The following is a 20,239-nucleotide window of genomic DNA, read 5'->3' on the forward strand; positions in this document are numbered from 1 at the left end:
ACACATTTCAAACAGGCATATAAACAATATTTGTTGAAAGGACATACCTGCAACCATTGATTTAAATCTTATATACTATCTTGCTCACACCTTAAAAGGTCCAGTGTGTAACGTGTTTAGTTGTTAATTATCAAAATCTGTGTTGCCCGTTCACAAACTTGTCCTTTTTCATGAATATTTACCTCCACCATCAATTCCAAGTATTCCTTTTGGCTTGAAATTTTACATTTGTATTTGCATGAACTGGGGTAGACGCTTCATATTCATGCGCCATCTTGAAATACGTTAGCCGGTAAGGGACATACAGGACATACTGCTCCGGCTTTCACGTTTTTGCTGTCACAAGATAAACTCACAGGAGCTGCTAATGGGTATCGTAGCTTCCTGGCCCCGGCAAGTTTGAAGAAGGAAACATGGAGGACAACACAAATTCAAAATCCAAATTGCAGGAACAGGAGTCTTCTTCTTCACCCAGAAAAAAGATATTGAAAAAAGCAAGAGACGGCTTTTTGAAGCGTGAAGGCTACCGTAGCTGTAATACGTACTTTGAACTGCGTGGTGCGAGAGTGTTGATTGCGATATATGATCAACGCTAGATGGGAGAAATTCCTACACAATGGACCTTTAAAGTCATATACTCTGTAATGTCTGTTTGTTTTGTCTTGTTTTTTTATTTTTATTTTGTATGGTAATTTGATTCTGTCTCTTATGTGCTGCAGAACAGGAACCTGCTGTAAAGCAGTTTCAACTGATTCAGTTTCAATTTAACACATTCAATGTTACTTTTATTATTTTCCTGTATTATAATAATAATAATAATAATAATAATAATAATAATAATAATAGTAGTACTCTTGGGTACTCTAAAAAACTATAATTTCTACTGTGTAATGCTTACAATGACCTTCTGCAGTACCTGAGTAGCAATGAAAGATATTAATGTCAACATTATCTACAGCAACACTGAGGAGAGACTCCACAAACACACATGGCTAATGATCTATTAGCCGAAAATGGAATGAACACTTATAAATGGATCAACAGCAGCAACTATGTAAAGAGCCACAAAATGGTTCCACATCCATGCGTCTCAAGATGGATTATCAATGTCACTTTGATAAGAAAAGTGCTTTCCCCTTCCTCACACCTCCTCCTTTCTTCTCTCCAACACTTTCTGTAATTGGTTTAGACTGTTTTTTCATGTCTGCTCTGTATTCACTATTCTGAGCTTTACAGCCTCAATCCACTTCAAAGCCAGAGAAGTGTGTGTGTGTGCGTGTCTGCGTGTGTGTCCACTCACCGTGGTTTGTGACACTGGGTTGCTGCTGCTGAAGGAGGAGGGTGCAGCAGACGTTGCAGAAACAGCCGAATCCTCCTGCATCAGTCCTCTTCGGTCCAAGACGCTGGAGAGCGAGACAAGGCGATCAGTCACTAACTGCATCCTGCTTGTTATTCGCCAGGACGAGGTGTAATAGAGGGGCAAATCTAAAAGTCTAATCTATCACATGCGCGGATACAGAACTCATGGATAACAGTAGGAAGACAGCATCAACTTAATCCAGACAAAATGACAATAGCTGAAACAAGAAAGAAGCATTCTGTGTAGTGCAAGTCTTAATCTGACAGGGTTACCTCGGGTACGCAGGCCCACAGAGCACCTCGCAGCAGTTTTTAATGATGTTCTTGTGGCTGTACGGGTTCTGGACTCTGTTCTTTCCCGACCAGGATCCTTTAATCTGGGAAAAAACAAGATGTTTTTGAACACTCATCAAAACACTCATCACTGGAGCAGCAATCCTTCCCAAACCACATCCCTGATTTTCCCTGTGCTTATACCTTATTCAAAAGCACAATTCTTTTTTTAGATGTTGTTCCCACAGGCTTGGCTTTGACCTACTAAAAAGGATCTTGTCAGGATTTTAATGATTCCTGGTTTAATAGGAACTCTATGTGCCGACGGGTGCCAACAAGTGCAGCGAGATTACAACCGCTTTAATAATTCATTGAAGATTCAGAGAATTCATACAAAGGGTTCCCCCAGCAATAAATAACATCCTTCCACGCTGCATTGCATGTATGCTTTCAGTCATACGCATTATTTGGCAGCTAAGAGGAGACACATTTAACTACGAAATATCCGGTTTTCTTAAGGATGGAACAATCACCTTATTCCACACGGACTGCATCATATACAGGGTTGGGTAGTAACGAATTACATGTAATCTGGATCACGTAATCAGATTACAAAAATCAAGTAACTATAATCAGCCCAGATTACAATAAAAAAAAAGTGTAATCAGATTACGGTTACATTGTTGACAATTACCTTATTAAATTTTATCATGCAAACAATGCAACTTTTTTTATGACAGCCTAACTATGTTTTAATTTGACAAGCAGTTCATTCATTTGTCCACTAGATGTCACTAACATCCAATTGCCGGTGTCGTTTCTTGACAAGAAAAAAGTTCAGGAGCCGTCAACGTCGACTACCCGATGTGAATCGAGTGCAGATGTGAGTTGCGCATGTGTCACTTTGCGACAAGTAGCCTACAAGAACCTGCTAATGAGAGACTAAACACAAATACAAAGGCTGTCACTTGAATGGCGTTTTTAGCTAATGTTAGCGATCAAACAATCACAGAAAGCTAAAACGTTTTTTTAAATGATTTCCATCTTCTGTTATTGTTTTTAATGAGAAGTTTATTATTTTATGTATTTCACAAATTTCAGTATGACACGTTATGCCGTAAACCGTTTAATTCTGAGCATGCGCGACTCACATCTGCACTCAACTCACATTGGGTAGTGTGATGTCACTACCCGATGTGAGTCAACCTTTGTTGTGTTTGATTGCTAACTTGTAGCCAGCACTGAACGAACTTTGTTATGTAGCTTACTACATTATGTACGTTACGTTATGCGCAACTCACATCTGCACTCGACTCACATTGGGTAGTGACATCCGTTTCAGTTGGGAAAAATGCATTTACTAGTTGGCAATATCGCCACAACTTCGATTTAAAGACAGTGGAAAATAATGTGTATGTTGTATGCAAGTTGTGCAAACCAAAAGTGCAAGTACTGTCAACGGCGCTAACATCTACTTCAAATCTGAAGAAACGCTTGGAGGTAAGTTGAACATTAACATTACAGGAACATGCTCGGCATCGTTGAAACATTGCTAGTTATAATAACGTTTTTAGTTAGTTCACACAGGAATGCTTTAATGAGAGCAAAAGATTTCTTAGTTGTAATGAAATAATAAAGAGAAAAATAAAATGAGAATTCATTGATCAATTCTGTGGTGGTGTCTTTTACTTAAGGTGCATATTTATTTAAGAGTAATCCTAAAGTAAATCAGATTACATTACATGTTTTGGGTAATCCAACTGATTACGTTACTGATTACAAAAATCGCCATGTAATTTGTAGTCAGTAATGGATTACATTTCAAAGTAATCTGACCCAATCCTGATCATATACATGTATTGGCTTGTTTCATATTCATATGTTTTTTGCAGTGAGTGAAATATTCAAACCCAGGACTTCACACTTTGTATGGCTGTACAGATACATCAAATGGAAATATTCTAGATGTCTTGTGCATCATTTTATACACGTCCACAAAATTCAGCCTGTCATATTTGGTATAAAATGTCATTTATATTTTTATTACAGTTAATATATATTAAAGTTAATAGCACTATAATTGAACATTAATCAAAGATAAGACAGTAAAACAAAATTGCTCTTTTTAGTAAAGATTAAAATACAATTTTATTAATAATAATTTCTATCAAGGAACCAAATGTGATTTTAAGCAGAGTCACTGCATTTAAAAATATATATATTTTAAGTGTTTGTTATTCTACCATTGAAAAGCGCAATAAGCAATTATGTCATAATTTCTGAAGCAATGGATTAAAGTATAATTGTAACTACAAATACTGGTTAGATTATATTCTTATTTACCCAAGATGCATGCAGAAAAAGTAGATTGATACAAACCCCAATTCCAATGAAGTTGGGATGTTGTGTAAAACGTAAATAAAAACAGAATCCTTTTCATCCTATATTCAATTGAATACACTACAAAGACAAGGTGACGTAACACAGTCGTAAACATGCCCCGTCCCAGCTTTTTTTGTGAATATTTGCAAAAAAACAAAGTTTATCACCTTGAACATTAAAATATCTTGCCTTTGTAGTGTATTTAATTGAATATAGGTTGGAAAGAATTTGCAAATCATTGTATTCTTTTTTAGTGACATTTTACAAAACGTCCCAACTTCATTGGAATTGGGGTTTGTAGATTGACATATATAATTGACCCCTAAATATAACAAAGTTAAGGTGCACAGTATGAGTTTGTACTGATTGACCATCCGGCGAGTCAAAGATAACAGCTTTTCTTTAGTTGCAGTAGATCTAGGTCAACAGTCTGCCCATAAGGTACTTTACTACTGCATGTCTAAGTGTACTCTGTGCGTGCGTGTGTGTGCAGGAGTCACAGTAGCTACAACACTCAAGGTGCCTTCTCTTGTTTGCCCTTATTCCACCATCTCTATCTCCTCTTCTCACCCTCTCATCCCCTCCAACTCCCCATATCTCTGCCACAGCAGTATTTCTGGCAGCGTGCCCATCCCCTGCAGGTATCGATGCATCTATTATTAGGCCAAATCACAGATATCGAAGCAGCCGGGCTGACAGCGATTGTTTCAACTCCTGGAGCAACGTTACACTGTACTGTAGGTGCACATTGCAGAGCTTCATTACTAGTAAATGAAAAAAAATGAGGCCAGTTTCCCATAGGAAAGAAAAAGTGAAATTATAAATTAATCATTACAAAGTATGAGTGCACTCTCTTGCTTTCAGCCATCTAGAACCTCCCACCACCATCGCTGCTGGTGCTGCTCTCTGCTTCTTGTCAGAGCCTCTGCATTGCAGATCTGGGCTAACAAAGCCTCCAATAAAAGTATACACAGAAACAACATAAATGACTCCGTGTGGCTTCATCCACCTGCATCCCCACTCATCTTCTGCTTCACATCAGCCTGAATGCATATATATATATATGTGTGTGTGTGTGTGTGTGTGTGTGTGTGTGTGTGTGTGTGTGTGTGTGTGTGTGTGTGTGTGTGTGTGTGTGTGTGTGTGTGTGTTGTCTCAATAATGACTCAATGGAAATGTGATCTAGCAATCAATACTTTTTTCCCTCATTTAGCCTCACAAGCTTCTAAATGTAGCTGACAAGTTGAGAGGCAGAAACCAGCTGGTCTGTTTTGTTCTTAATTCCGCTCAGTTCTATCATTGTTTTTATTAGGAACAGCAGCTCTTCATGCATATTTTTAGATCATTAGAGTACGTCAGCTCGGTGAGCAGGGAGGAGTCCAAGTATTTGGGATGTTTATTTCTTCGGTTTTCTTTTAACACTTTCTATATTTGCTTTACAATAGTTTACAATACAATAGCATTGTTTAACAAGCTACAGTTTACCAGCACTTTGTCCTTCAGTGATGAAAGAGGCCGAGCCGTTGTCAAGGAAACAGCTCTGTAGTGTTAGAAATTGTACTGTTTACCCCTTTGTGATGTATGTTTGTCTTTCCAGCCACGTGAAGCCTGGCTGCCTGATCACAACATTTACACACATATCCTTTTATTATATACGGTTATAAATAACTTGGACGATTACATTAATCTAAATCTAATTTTAAAACAAATCTTCATCTAAACTCTTAAATATGTGAGGTCTAGATATATATCTGCACGTTTTTTTTTATCTCATCTGTAAATGATCAGTGGGGGAGGACTTTGCTCTAACATGACGTTTATGGTACATTCACAAGTGGTATGAGGTTATATTGTTTGGATAGGTGAAAATAGTGGTGGTAACTTAGATGAGCACCAATGAGCAATGCCAAAAGTGCCAGATGTTGAAAAGGTGTAAATGCATGGATTTCTTTTTATATATAAGCAAAACCGTTAGTGTTAGTGTAAATAAACTGATAAAAGTGCACGTTATTCTTCTTCTGGTAGAAGCTGGCTCTTGGTTGGTAGCCATCTGCCACCACCGGTTGGTCCGTATTCAGGTGTTTTTTCCAAGAGTTTTAGTTGGTAAGACCAAGACCAGTCTAGCCTATCTGAGAGCATATTTCAGCCACTGCACCAACAAAACAATGAGTTAATCCTGTTGGTCCATGTGTTCGCGACTCAATGGTCATTTGCATAAAGACAGTATAAAACCTAAACAAACTAGATGCAAAGTCCAGCATTGTGCCTCACAGGATGATTCGAACCTAAAACAAACTGTAGATGTGAAAGCATTAGTCATGCAGTAAGATGCACTTACATCCTCATTGGTGGTCTGGTTGAGAGAGATCAGGTAGGTGTGGAAGCCGGTCAGTCCCACCACGGACCACAGGGTGAAGAAACACACCAACACCTCCAGCACAGTGGACCCGAGTTAAGAAAACAGCAACAGATGTTTTCTGCCAGATAGGCAGCAGGTGATGGCAGAATGGCAGACAATTATGCAACATGATTAAATCCAGTGACGGCCAGCTAAAGGTTGGAAATTTAGTTCAGTTCCATCAATTATCTCAAATTACTTTCAACTGATCATTCGTTAAGCCCTGCTTAGTTACTTACAAAAAATGTACATTACCATTGAAAGCAGTTTTTCATTAGGGCGAAATGACAACTGACACTAGCATATTTTATCACCTGGAGCTAGCCATCTAATTAAGCTAACAACAGCTCTATGAGTTGGTTGACAACACTGTCTACTAATGTTTGTTTTTTGTGTTTCCAGCTGATTTGTTATGAAATTTTTTTTTGCAAAAGAGGCACTTCTTAAATGTGCACTTGATGTTATTGTGCTAATAAACAAATTTGGCTAAAGCTATTAGTACCAGGAAAAATAAGTCAGCATCCTCACCAGTTAAGAATATGACTGGAATAGCTAGTTAGTTAGAGCTAGTTGGTATTAAAAGGTGCCCTGCCATACAAAACCGTTTTTACTTGCATTTTTTTAAATATATTAGGTCCATATGTGTTTGTGTTATGTTGTGAATGTGAAAATGAACTGCTACCTAAGCCACAGAAAAGAAATAAGCAGAGAAATCAGGCCAATTACAAAAGCTGGTCAGTCTGACATCATATTGCCTGAGCTCATTACTATTCATGAGCTCGCCCAGTTGTGCTGGGTAAAGGATTCTGACAGCCAGGCTCTCATTGGCTAGCTGTTAGCCAATCAGATTCAAACAGCTTAGCTTGGTGAATATTAATGAGAACTGGCAGAAATCGAGCGGAGTTTTCCTGTAGGCTTTCTATACCACGGTAGAATGGCTTGAAACAAGGTAACTAAGGCATTTTTTCCACAAAAAATGTTACAGAGTCCATGGTAGAACTTCAGACATTACCACAAAGTAATGAAATATGTGTGGCAGGACACCTTTAAGAGTATGATATGGAAAGTTTTTAAGATCTGACTTTTATTTTGTTCCAACATCACCCTGTCAGATTTTCAGAAGTATGTTTCCTCTCAATGCTACAAGAAAAAAAGCTTTTAGGATGAAAACTAACCTATGATTTAGGCATATATAACGCTAGCTCAGGTTACATTGGCCGGGGTTGCTTATGTCAGAGCAGCAAAACACTTTATTTTTACTTTTATTCCATTCATAACACTTTATTTTATCTTTTGTGTTTTTGGTTATGGAAAGGCTAAAAAAAGGACTTGTTAAGAAATCCAAGCTTGACAGGCCTGCGGTGCCTAGTTATAGGCCCTAAGCTATTATTTGAATCACTGTTCGGGGAGAGGTTTGGGGAACGGCCATAGTCGGGTTGTGATACTTGAAATTTATCGTTTTTCCATCTTCTATTCTAGGAAACGCAAACATGGCCCATACAGCAGCTTTTTCTATTGTGTACACTGAGGCCAGAGCTTAAAAGGATATGTTCCAGGTGTTATCTTCAAAGTGTTCAAAAAGCCATCGTCTACTGAACCTGTGAACAGAGCAACACAGAGAGACGTTAAAAAGAAGACATTATAAAAATCCCACTGTACTGAAAAAGCACAATTACTCCATTATTAAGACAACAAGCCCAAAGCTAATTATCCTGAAAAGAAACACAGTTTCCTTGTCTCTCTGTCTTCTAACTGTCTGCTTTGGATAGAACAAGGAAGCAGGAGGAGGAGGATAAAGGAGGAATCATGTCAAACTGTCAGTTGCTGTTGCGTGTCATGTCACGCTGCAGGAAACGCCAGGTCTGAATTAGGTCATAGTTTCAGCACATGTGCATGCATTTGCATATACAATAGAAGCAGCTAGTGAGCTTGTGTCACAGGTCACAGGTTGTCCTTCCTGTTTTGTCACATTCTTTTATCTTTCCATGTACTATTCTCCTACACGTTTGTTCCTTCTGATTGGACAAATGACTGACCGGATACTTACGCATCACCACGTGAATGATGTCAAAGGTGAAGATATAAATGGTGAGCAGGGAGAGCGACAGGGTGAACATGTAGAAGTATCGGTAGTTCCTCTTGCCCACACAATTGCCTACCCATGGACAGTGGTGATCAAAACGATCTGTGAAAAAGAAAAAAAAAAGTCACTGTTAAATATGTAAAATATATTGTAGGCTGCACACACAACTTTCTTAGCAACAGAAACTTTTGAAAATCAAAAAAGTGTTAAAAATACACCAGTATTTTAGTCAAAGACAGCTTCTGTAAACTTGCAGTCTAAATATAGTGATCACTTCCTCTTTGCCTCTACTTTTCTATGATTTGGAGGAGAGCCAGATGAAAGCAGGGTCAAACGGACAGCAGGGAGTGCAGCGGTGTGTCTGCCGCACTGCCTGGATGGAGTTTCACAACAATATACAGTAAATATCGCAGCAGAAATGCAAGACGTGAAGCAGCTCGTAGATAAAAGGTCAAAATAAATCAAATAAAGTGTCAGTGCTGACTTTAGGTGTTCACATAAATATTTGGTAAATAGCGTAGAAATCACTTTTCATACAGTCCTCCTTATATTTCTTTTAGCCACGCCAGCAGTATAGCCCTAGGGATGAAGTGTCTGTCTGTTGGTTGGGCGGTTGGTCCACTACTTTAGTTAAAACTGAAATATCTCAACAAATAGGCTAATGGATTGCCATGACATTTTGTACAATCATTTATTGATCCCATATGATGAGTCCTGCTGACTTTGGTAATTCCCCTGACTCTTCCTTGTCCCCAACCCCCAACTTTTAGATTGTATGTACACTCCAGCAGGATAATAATCCTTTACATTGTTCACTCAATGTGGATGTCAAAACCCTCTGATTAAAGCTGAAAGCACTTTCCTATCTTGATAATCAAAAAAATTGCTATTTTGTCCATTTGAGAAGAAAAAAAAAAAAAAAAAAAAAAAAAAAAAGATATGTGCAGTGTGCAGCAATTCAGAGGTCTGGAGCCAGGAGAGCATTTTACCCTCATAGTTATTGTTTAATCTAACTCCAGTGTGCTGCATACAGAGCTAAAACAACTGTCCAAGTATTCAGAGTATAGCCAACCAGACATCTCATAATATATTAACCAGAGAAGGCTCCAGGTACAAACAAATACAATTTGTGAAGCAAGTGTTTTTTTATTATGCTGCATATTCTGTGAGAGACTTATATAGAGACCGCTATAAACAACGTAAGATTAAGGAGAAAAAGATATGACTGCAGTAAAAGATAGGCATGCTGCTGTGTCATGCTTGGAGTGTGTGTGTTTCTACAGCAGGTGGACACAGATGAACCAGTGTTCACAATGACTGAGCGCTTATTCCCTCACTGAGCCTCCACTGTCTCCTCTCATATTGCCTATGAGTCTACACTCCCTGCAGACGCATTCCTCAATCATTAGAAGCCAAATCAGTGTTGTTCTGCAGGGTTGAGAGGTCATACACACACTCTTTGTTTTAGGTCTACTTCCCTCCTACCTCCTGACCTACAGTATACCAGTGTAAATAGTACCGGGACTTACAATCTTCGTTCCCAGGATCTTTTCCTTCTGTCTGTTGCAAAGGTTAGAACTGCGCTGGGGAAAAAGGTGTTTAAGTTTGGTGCTCCCTCTACACAGAACAAGTTACAGAAACCCATGAAACTTAATGAGCTGGTCTCATTGGTTGCTTTTAAGAGGATGTTGATTGACTTGGAGGCAGCCACATCTGGCTGTAGATGTTTGGCCTGATGTGTTTAGGATTGTGGTTGACTTTGAGGGATTTTCTGTTTCAGTTGTTTTATGTTTTTAGTGTTTTAGTGTATTTTGTGTTTGTATTTATGTGTGGTTGTACTGCTGTGGTTGTACTGCTGCCTTTTTTAATCTCAGTGAGTCTCTTCCTGGTTTAAAAAAAAAAATGTAAATAAAATAATAATAATAATAATAATAATAATAATAATAACACTTCAAAATTCAAAGCACATTCCATAAATAACACTTGCTGTTAAGTTTTCGGCCCATTTGATTCAGTTTTCTGAAACCTTTGTACCCTGTCTGCTTAGTCCAACATTTATTTATAAACCTATGTTTTCTATTTTTTTTTCCATTATTGTGACAAATGAATGCAGAGATGTAATTAAGATCGAGGCTTAATAATAATCATGTCAGCAAGCTATTTTTCCCCACAAAAACTACTCACCTTTCTATTTCTGAAAAACTGATTTCAATGAGCTGTCTTCTCACTTTGCAAAGCCTTTACATCAGATCAGAGGACATTTCTTACCAACACAGTTGTCACAGATGCTGCAGTGAGATGCTCGAGGTGGTCGGAAGATCTTGCATGTGTAGCAGTACTTGAGCTTGACAATCTGGTTGTTGATCTGAACATTGCGGATTCGAGGTGGTGGTCGCTGCCCTGCGGGGACGTTCCCATTGGCAGCCTCTGTGGACACCAAAAAATACATTTATTAGCAGGTGTTGGCAATCTTGGAAACGCAATAAATTATTAAAAAAAAGTGTCATCTAATCATAATCTAATACAACAACACCACAAACTATGTCCACAAATTAACACCTCTGACAGTGTTTTCAGAAATAATGAACATTATAAGCTCCACAATTTCTTGCAGCCCTGTTGCACTGGATTGCATTAGAATGTACAGGTCTTAAACAGGCAGTGAGAAATGTGAGATTCAGTGACAAGGACAAGAAAAAAATGGGACGTAAATCTTGACAACTGAACCTTGAGGGTGTCAGTGAATGACAACATTGGCTCGATACTAGTATTGATGATGGTGGATTTATGTGATATCACTACTGAGCTGTTACTATTATTTAAAAGCAACACTATAACGCAGTGTCTGGCTTTGTTTGGGCTTCAACTAACCTTCCTAATACTGAAATATCTTTCAGGTGTGATGGTTTTGTTTCTGCAGTCACCAACCAAATGAAATTCTCATATGTTCACTTTTCTTGGCAATTCAGATCTTTCTGATTATGTAGCACTGCAGGAGCCAAGAGGGTAGAGCAGCTGGCTAATGACCAGAGAGCTGCTGGCTGGAATCTCTCAGGAGAGTAACTGTTAAGGAGAAATCTACCATTAAAACGCTGCATAGGGATGGCGTGAATGTGGAGTTAATGGAAAAGAGCGAGCATGCTCATTTGACTTTCTGCGAATAAATGAAGATAAGGAATGTGGTATTTGTGGAAATGAAATTATCTGGGCTTGAGAATGTGTTCAGAGATGAGTAGAGAAAAAAAATCTACATAAACTAAGGTGCATTTATATCATTTGTATTAAGCTCTGAATGAACTCTGTTCTGTTCTTCTCTGTTACGTAAAACAAAACTGTTTCTGCGTAAATAAATCAGTGGAACTAGCACGTTTACAAGCTTCCTTAATACATCCACGGACATAAAGATTGTGAGATTTACTTTATCTGACAGCACAAACTGCTCTGCATTATACATCTACTGAATGTAGGATTAGTGGTTTTCAGGATAAACCAGCAGAGAATATAGTAATGAGTCATCACTCACAGGTGATGATGCCCCTCCCTCGGGTAGCAAAGCCCTGTCTGCTAGTGGCATTATATATTCCAAGAGGATGCCTCTCCTCCTATTAGCATTCCCCCTCGGGACTTGTGGCTAACAGGCTGATGGGACAGAGCACTCATCCACATGCCTGCCTCAGCCTAAGAATGAGATCCATACCTGGCTTCTCCACATGCTGTTATCTGTTTACGCCCACACTCTTAACAACAAACAGCTACCCTAACACATAAAAAAAAAACATACTGTATTAGAGCTGAGAGAGTGTGGGATGGAAGTTGTTAAACTAAGTGCGTCATTTAGGCTGCTTCAGTGCATATTCTTCATATGGTCATGTCTTGCTATTTTGGGAGATTTGCTGAGATGTGTTTGGTGGAATGTAAAACATTTTACCAAATAAGGAAGGTATAACCATTCCTATAAGTGACAAAAAAGAAACTAAATTTGAATCACCTTGGGCTCTGGGAACTTGTGATGATGATAATAAAAGACTAAATGATCAGTGGAAGAAATAACTGACACCTTTATCAATAAATCAAAAATAATCATTACTTGCAGCTCTATTAACATAAATAATTCCCAAATGAGATTTCCTCATTCAAACTACATGTAGGAGCTGTATAGGTCATCACGACCGCAGTTAGACCAGCGAGGCATTGTCATCCAGCGAGCGGTATGAGTCACAGTCATGATGAGAGAAGCGCTGGCTGTCAGCTAACCCATTCTCAGAGGACCAACTGCCTCAGCCTTGCTTTTACTACAGCCCTCCTCTGTCATGAGCCGAGACCAGTCTCCACCCATGCCTCTCGACTGGAGTGAGAGAGCACGAGTGATGGCTGAAGGACAGCGTAAAACTTGAAAAGAGACAAAGAGTGAACAGTGAACAGCCACACAGGCAGAGAGGGAGGGACGGGGGGTAAGGATGCAGGGAGCAGGCAGAGAGGGCTGCTGCAGAAATATTGCAGGACAAAAGCTTATCCCTCCACATATAAAGAGAGGCTGGACAGCCCAGGGAGTGGACATGAAATAAACAAAGATGCACTGCTTCTAAAGACAACAAGGCTTGTTCATTTTACAAAAGCTTTGTTGTCATTATGATACAGTGTATGGTTTGTTTTGTGTAATGAGACAACAGGATCCCTTGTAATGAATGTGTGTGTTAGCTCAGTCTAACACGCACATTCTCTAGGTCCACAGCCGAGCACACCCAACCTTCAGTAACATAAAGCATAACAAACATGAATAAAACAGCAGGACTGAGGCTGTCTGCTCACTGCTTAACTTGCATATTCACTGAAGTATTTATGCCTCCAAAATACTTTTCCTTGAGCTACTTTCACCTAATTTAGACCTCATTTTATACAGAAAAAAGAACAACCTAGATGATCATGATGTAACAGCACATGAACTGTAATAACCATATGTCCTGCTGTTGAGTTAACATTTGAATGGATACAGATAAGGGATATGTGCCTGAAGGCATTATCAGTACTGATTGCACATAATAGCCATGCACACTTCAAGGTGAGGAGCTGGACTGCAATCTCACAAGAAGAGGCGAGACCACACGCTACTTCAAACCTGGCAACAATCTGCAGTGGGTCTGAGCTTTATCACAGGAGGTGCATTAATAAGGATGCTACTGGGATTTTCTTTTATTATCATTATAAATGGACCTTTTGGCAGATCGGTCATTACAAACTTTATCATCTATAGATGTGCTAACAAACTGTCTTCAGATTGACACAACCATTGTATATTTCTAATTCTAGTCAAAATCTAAAATTTGATTTCACATTGTCATTTGACACATTGTAATTATAAAAATATCGACTATGCTTTAGCAGCTTTAAGATTAGTCATCAAAGCACTGACACTATCACAAAACAGAATACATATATGTGATCCTGCCACACTGTGTGGAAATATTTATGGAAACTTGTTAAGGGGATCTTTAAAAGGCCACACACGTATTTTCTTAATCTTTGTCTTGCTATGAGTGATGAGATTCTACGTACACATACAGTTTTTGATATTTCACATAAGAGATTTCTATAATTGTGGGGGGTTTTCTCTGTGCTCTTCAACATCTGACTCTGAATATGATGACAGTTAATACAAATAATGTATACTTTATTGATCCCCAGGGGGGAAATTACATTTTTTTTCAATCCGTTGTTAGAACACACTACAGACAGGCCTGAAATACACACACATGCTTAGGTCCTACAGTATATACGCACAAATGGAGAGATGTCAGAGTTAGGGGGCTGCGACGGCTGAACAGGTGCCCCGAGCAGTTGGGGGGTTCTGTGCCTTGCTCAAGAGCACCTTGGCAGTGCCCACGAGATGAACTGGCATCTCTCCAGCTACCAGTCCACACTCCAGACTTTGGTCCGTGCAGGGACTTGGACCAGCGACCCTCCAGTTCCAACCCAACCTCCCTTCCTACAGTTTCTAAATAAATCTGATCAAACCACAGACCAAACAGAGTTTCTGAACGTTAAACTATTAATAGAGAATACGTAAAGATGTTTTACTAACTTTAATAATGATTATTCAGTCATGAATATTCAATATTATAAAGAAAGATTTTTTAGGGGAATATCAGGAAGACAAGAGCTTAGGTGGTTAAGAAAATGAGAAAAGTGCTTAAAAGTACGCTGGAAATAAAAACAAACATTTTCTGCAAACCTGTAACTCACCAATTTCCATCTCGATGAATGTGGCTTCCTCTGGAAGAGCCCGTGGCAGCACCCCGGGGTCACTGAAGCTAGTCCTCAGCAACATGGCAATGACAAAGAGGAAGAGCAGAGCAGCGAAAACTGGGATGGCAGGAGACAGATGGACAGCCAGGTACGGACATCTGTAGGAAAATAAAGAACGTAAGATAATGCAGTCTAAAAGCACAAGCCACAGCTTTTGTCTGCAGTTTCTTGGTTGAGCCTCATAACAAAACTAAGTGAAAAACTTTTGTGCCTTGCTTTGTCATGATTAGAGCTGCTACGGTTAGTCACAAGACTTTTAATCAGCAATTATTTCCATAACTGATTCATTATCTACATATTTTTTTTCTAAATCCAGCTTCTTCAATGTGAGTATTTGCTGTGTTTTTGTTTTGTATCATTGTTAACATACAATTATATTTTGGACTGTTCGATGAACACTTGGGAAATGTGATGGACATTTTTCAAACATTTCTGACATTTTATAGACAAAATGATTAATAATTGCAAAATGAATTGAATTGTTAGTTGCAGCCTTAAATTATATGCCAAAATAAATACTTTGAATTACAATATTTTATATTTTTGCATCACAGCTACACATGAAGACACACTGCAGATCTTAACAGAAGTGGGAGAGCCCTCTCAAAAAGAGTATGAGCAGAAACACTACCCTGTACATATTCTGAACTGGTGTTCTGAGCAGAAGGTCATGAACCGTGCGAGCGGGCGGCCCTTTCTCTGGATGACGTCATGGCTGTGAATAAACAACAACACCATGCAACACCCACCCTCACCTTCTGCAGTTAGAGTAGAGACACATTAGCATAACTCCGTTTGCCAGGCCTCTGAGATTAGAGCCAGCAGGGCTCCACCGAGATGGCCTGCTGCTCAGAGCGATAACAGATGCGAGCTGCAGTGCAAAGTGCTGCGACAGAACAGAGCAGCAGCTAAGGCTTCTGCATGAAGTTATTAATAGTTAAAATGTGCGGCCTCATCTGCCTCCCAAGTGGCTGGGATCATATATTCATAATACAACACTAATGTTGCACTACAGGATAGCAAGGTATTGTTCCATATCCTGTACAAGACTAAAGTTTGTACTGCATGTCTTGCATAAAGCCTGCATACACAGCTGACACACATACAGTATTTGATGAAAAGATGGAAGTTTGGACCTTTGAAACTCTAAAACATTTTCAAAAAACTCTTCTATAAAGAAACTGTTATTTCATAAGGCTACATTACATTTACATATTATTCTCTTTTGTTGAAGTAGATCGTACATACATAACATTTTGATTAATCAATTAGTGGATTGACAAAACATAAATCTGCAGCTTTTTTGATAATTGATTGCTTGTTCATGTCATTTTTCAAGCAATGATTCCAGCATCTCAAATGTAAGAAATTGCTGCTTTCCTTTGTCTTAAATGTTAATAAACTGAATATGTTTGTGGTTTTTGGACAAAACAAGACCTATGGAGACATCACCTTAGATAGTATTCACTATATCCTGACATTTTACAGACCAAATGATTAATTGATTACTCAATCAGCAGATTAATAAATAAAGAAATAATCATTAGGAGTAGCTCTAAGTATAAGTAATGAGGATTTCTAAAGTATTTTTCTACACAAAATTTGTACAAAAGTTTTATTTGTGTGGAAGATATGGACAAGCTATCAGATATCAGCCAGAACACAGCAGATGGTAATATAAGGGAGTATGACCGATAAATTATTCTGGGTGTCCAAAAGCACTAATGCATGATTATGTTGTTATTAGTGCGATTGTCTCTGGTTTAGTTGGGATTTGTTTGCCAAGACTTGCACTTTACTCTTATAGCCATTTCAATACCAATGTGCTTGAGTACAGAATCAACACAACATAAAAGAGGTGTATCTGTCCAAATACTTATGGACTGCACTGTACATCTGACATCCTATAATAAGAGCTGAGGCAACTAGTCATCTAATTGAATCAGGAACTATTGGTGATCCACATTCTAAAAAGTGACTGAGCTACTTTCCTTTGTTTTATACTATTTTAAGATGATTATATTTGACTTTTGGACCCTGACAACAATCATCTACTTTTTATTCATTCTTACACACACCAACTGCCAGTCAGCACAACATAACAGCAAACAAAGTCCACCTGATTAGTCGCACCTGTTCATGTAGACACACCATGCAGGTATGTCAGCATACCTGTGCAACACACACACACACACACACACACACACACACACACACACACACACACACACACACACACACACACACACACACACACACACACACACACACACACACACACACACACACACACACACACACACACACACACACACACACACACACACACACACACACACACAAAAACTGGTCTGAGCAGTTTCCCTGCAGAGCCTCCTTTCACACTAATGGAAATTAGGAGCAGAGATCAAAGCAATAGAAGTTTCCACTGGATCAGGCCTGTGAAGTATGTTTGGCCCATTTGTTAGAGCAGAGCCAGTGGATTCAGACTGAAGAGAGGCAGCCTGCCGATGAAGTGTAATTCCCATAATGATGACTGGTATGTATTGGAGGCACACTCAATCATCGCTTCCCATCAAGCTCTCCACGTCCTTCCCGGATGTGACCATTTCCTCTGCTGTTGAGGAGCAGGGTGGTGCTGGCACAGTGACGCTGTGTGTTCATCAGTCACCACAGAGGCAGCAGGGGGGAAAAAAACTGGACTTAATCAGGCCCTGTATCCATGTAGGGAAAAAATTTTCATCTTTGAGGCAATCAATCAGACCGCCAACTGACACTCACATGCCACTTAGATATTCCCTCTCTTTCTGCCTCTCTTTTGAGGCTCACTGTAAACTAGTCCCTGTGGTGTAAAGTAACTAAATACATTTACTTAAGTACAGTACTCAAGTACACCAGCCAACTAAAACATGGAAATGCTACTTGGGATTAATTTCTAATACACTTTTTGTTAAATTAAGTGAATATCGCCTCAGACCTCTAGCTGTCCATTCTGTGTATGCTCAGAGTCCATACACAGCACTGACTCTATAATGAGAAACAAACAAAGTGGCTAAGACTGAGCCACACAACACTGCGCTTGTGCACATGACAGGGCAAAAGCCATGGATGTATAAAGAGAAAGGCAGTGGGAGCAAGAGGAATGGTAAATCTGGCACATGCTAACGATCTGGCGGGAGGGATGTATTTGTTTGGGTATTGAGTTCAAATCAACAACCTTTGCCCAGAATCACAGACTCCACCTTAAAAGTGAACTCTGTTTACAGGTGTTGGGGAGAACTACTGCATATGGGAAAAACAGTGGTCTAACACCTATTGAGGCTCCAGAGGGAGCTGTGCAAAGTCTGATTAAATGCTGTGATGTCAAAATGTCAGTGTTACATAAGAGATAGATAAACTTTACATACACTACTGCTGATTCTGCATAAAAAGTGTGAAGTTCATTGTCATGTGTGTGTGTGTGTATTGAGGGGGTGGATTAGATGCATTAGGGTGGGTCTACTGTACACTTTGATCCAGAGGATTTTCCCTTTTAACTCAGGATGACACAAGCTCAAAGATGAGAAGCTTCTAAAGTAGGGATATCGCTGAATTAAAATCACTTTAGCTTCTCAGCAATGAAACCACTGAACCCAGGATTAATACGTCACCATGTCATGCCTCATGACATTTTTCTTTGTTGAACATTTCAAGCCCTTCCTTTATTAATACTTAACAGTTGTAAGCTGTTGCAGATCTGAATGAATCATACTGTACATGAATTATGCACATTCTGTGCAGGCAGATCCACAGTGGGCCTCAGTAACAGCCCTCTGTCATGTAAACATCTGTAGACTGTGACTCTGCCTGTTGCAAAGGCACTGCTGAAGCTTACACACTGTACTTGACCTCTTCCTCCTTTTCCACAAACATACAGAAACCCACTTCATTACCCAACTTGGTCAATATTTTGAGGAGAGGGGAATTTCATACTGTAAATCCTTCTGCAGCAGTAATCTCAGACAACCTTTGCTTTCTCCTCAGATGTAATTGTGCCTCTGCAGTTTGTGCCTCTCATGTATTACCTTTACATTTGAGTCAGTCACAGAGCTAAGCATCCTTTATCTGACTCAAATGCAATGGTGATACATGAGAAGACTCTCATTGGACTACAAATATTTGACCAGAAACATGTCCACACACACACACACACACACACACACACACACACACACACACACACACACACACACACACACACACACACACACACACACACACACACACACACACACACACACACACACACACACACACACACACACACACACACACACACACACACACACACACACACACACACACACACACACACACACACACACACACTTCATTAAAGCTCCAGAGGGTGCAATCTGCTGTACATTTTAAATCTTCCTTGTTATGCAATACTTAAATACCATATGAGAGAGAGGAAACATAAGAGCCAGGGTCATGGTCCGGGATTAAAGCTAGGATTACAGTCATGTTTCATCACATAATATTCAATAAATTAAATGAAGAATAATTATAAATCTGATGATTTAATTTCAGCCACATGAAAAACAATACTAGTGAGTCAACATGACTAAAGAGACCGGCACCTCTATACATTTCTTCTAGGAGAGGATCCATTTCAAGCCAAATAGATGAAGACAAAGTGAGGAAACGTGTAAAGTATGCCTCCCTGTATGGCACAGGATCTGGGCAAAACTATCACTTTGCCCTCCCCAGAAAAGCCACCTCCTCTCCTCCTGCCAGAGAAGCATCAAGAGAACAAAGCCTGTAGATCACCGTTACTGTAAATGGTGCATGTACTCTGAATAGGGCATAAATCATGTTATTGCTCATTTAGCCAGGGCCGGCATCCGCTTTCTGATTGGCTATCAGGGAGACAGGGTGGGGTTAGATGCCGAGGGAGGCTCCGGGGTCGGTTACAAGATATCCTCTGACTGCAGCCGCTCGCTCTGCACTTCTCTTCAATACATCGTCACATTTTATAAAGCTGACTAGAGGAGTGGTCAGCTGGACACGGGTAGTCAGCTGGACACACTGAACGCAGCATATGTAAGGATGTAGATAAGGAGTACAAACACACACACGGGCAAAGAGAAATGATCAGTCGCATTACATGCACATATGCTTATCTGGCCTCGTAGCTCAGCGTCCTGGGGTGGACAGACAGATGACACTGTCCTTGTGTTCCAGTTTCTTGTTACTTCATCCAAGCACCATTGGTGGTTATCCACATGCACATACGCATGCATGCACACACGCACACTACCTTCAGATTAAACAAACATGCAAACGGGAACCAAACCAGCGAGTATCCAACTGTGAGGAAGCTTTTTGTGGATATATAAGTGTTTCTAAAGCCTTTTTTTTACATCATATAGGTCAAATATAAATATGTTAAATCCCAT

The 20,239-nt window shown here is 39.5% G+C and overlaps 1 protein-coding gene across 2 annotated transcripts in view; it reads right to left on the reverse strand.

Moving 5' to 3' along the window:
• zdhhc9 (zDHHC palmitoyltransferase 9) overlaps window positions 1–20,239 on the reverse strand; it is a 29,478-nt gene that overhangs the window by 993 nt on the left and 8,246 nt on the right. For both annotated transcript variants that reach the window (XM_028588660.1, XM_028588659.1), the window contains exons 3-9: window positions 14,736–14,896; window positions 10,764–10,922; window positions 8,460–8,597; window positions 7,962–8,010; window positions 6,353–6,455; window positions 1,633–1,736; window positions 1,301–1,403 (exon numbers count right to left, since the gene is read on the reverse strand). In XM_028588660.1, coding sequence (XP_028444461.1) covers window positions 1,301–1,403; window positions 1,633–1,736; window positions 6,353–6,455; window positions 7,962–8,010; window positions 8,460–8,597; window positions 10,764–10,922; window positions 14,736–14,896 — 817 coding nt within the window. The remainder of the gene's footprint in view (window positions 1–1,300; window positions 1,404–1,632; window positions 1,737–6,352; window positions 6,456–7,961; window positions 8,011–8,459; window positions 8,598–10,763; window positions 10,923–14,735; window positions 14,897–20,239) is intronic.

This window comes from Perca flavescens, chromosome 10, assembly GCF_004354835.1.
Source record: "Perca flavescens isolate YP-PL-M2 chromosome 10, PFLA_1.0, whole genome shotgun sequence".
NCBI lineage: Eukaryota > Metazoa > Chordata > Actinopteri > Perciformes > Percidae > Perca > Perca flavescens.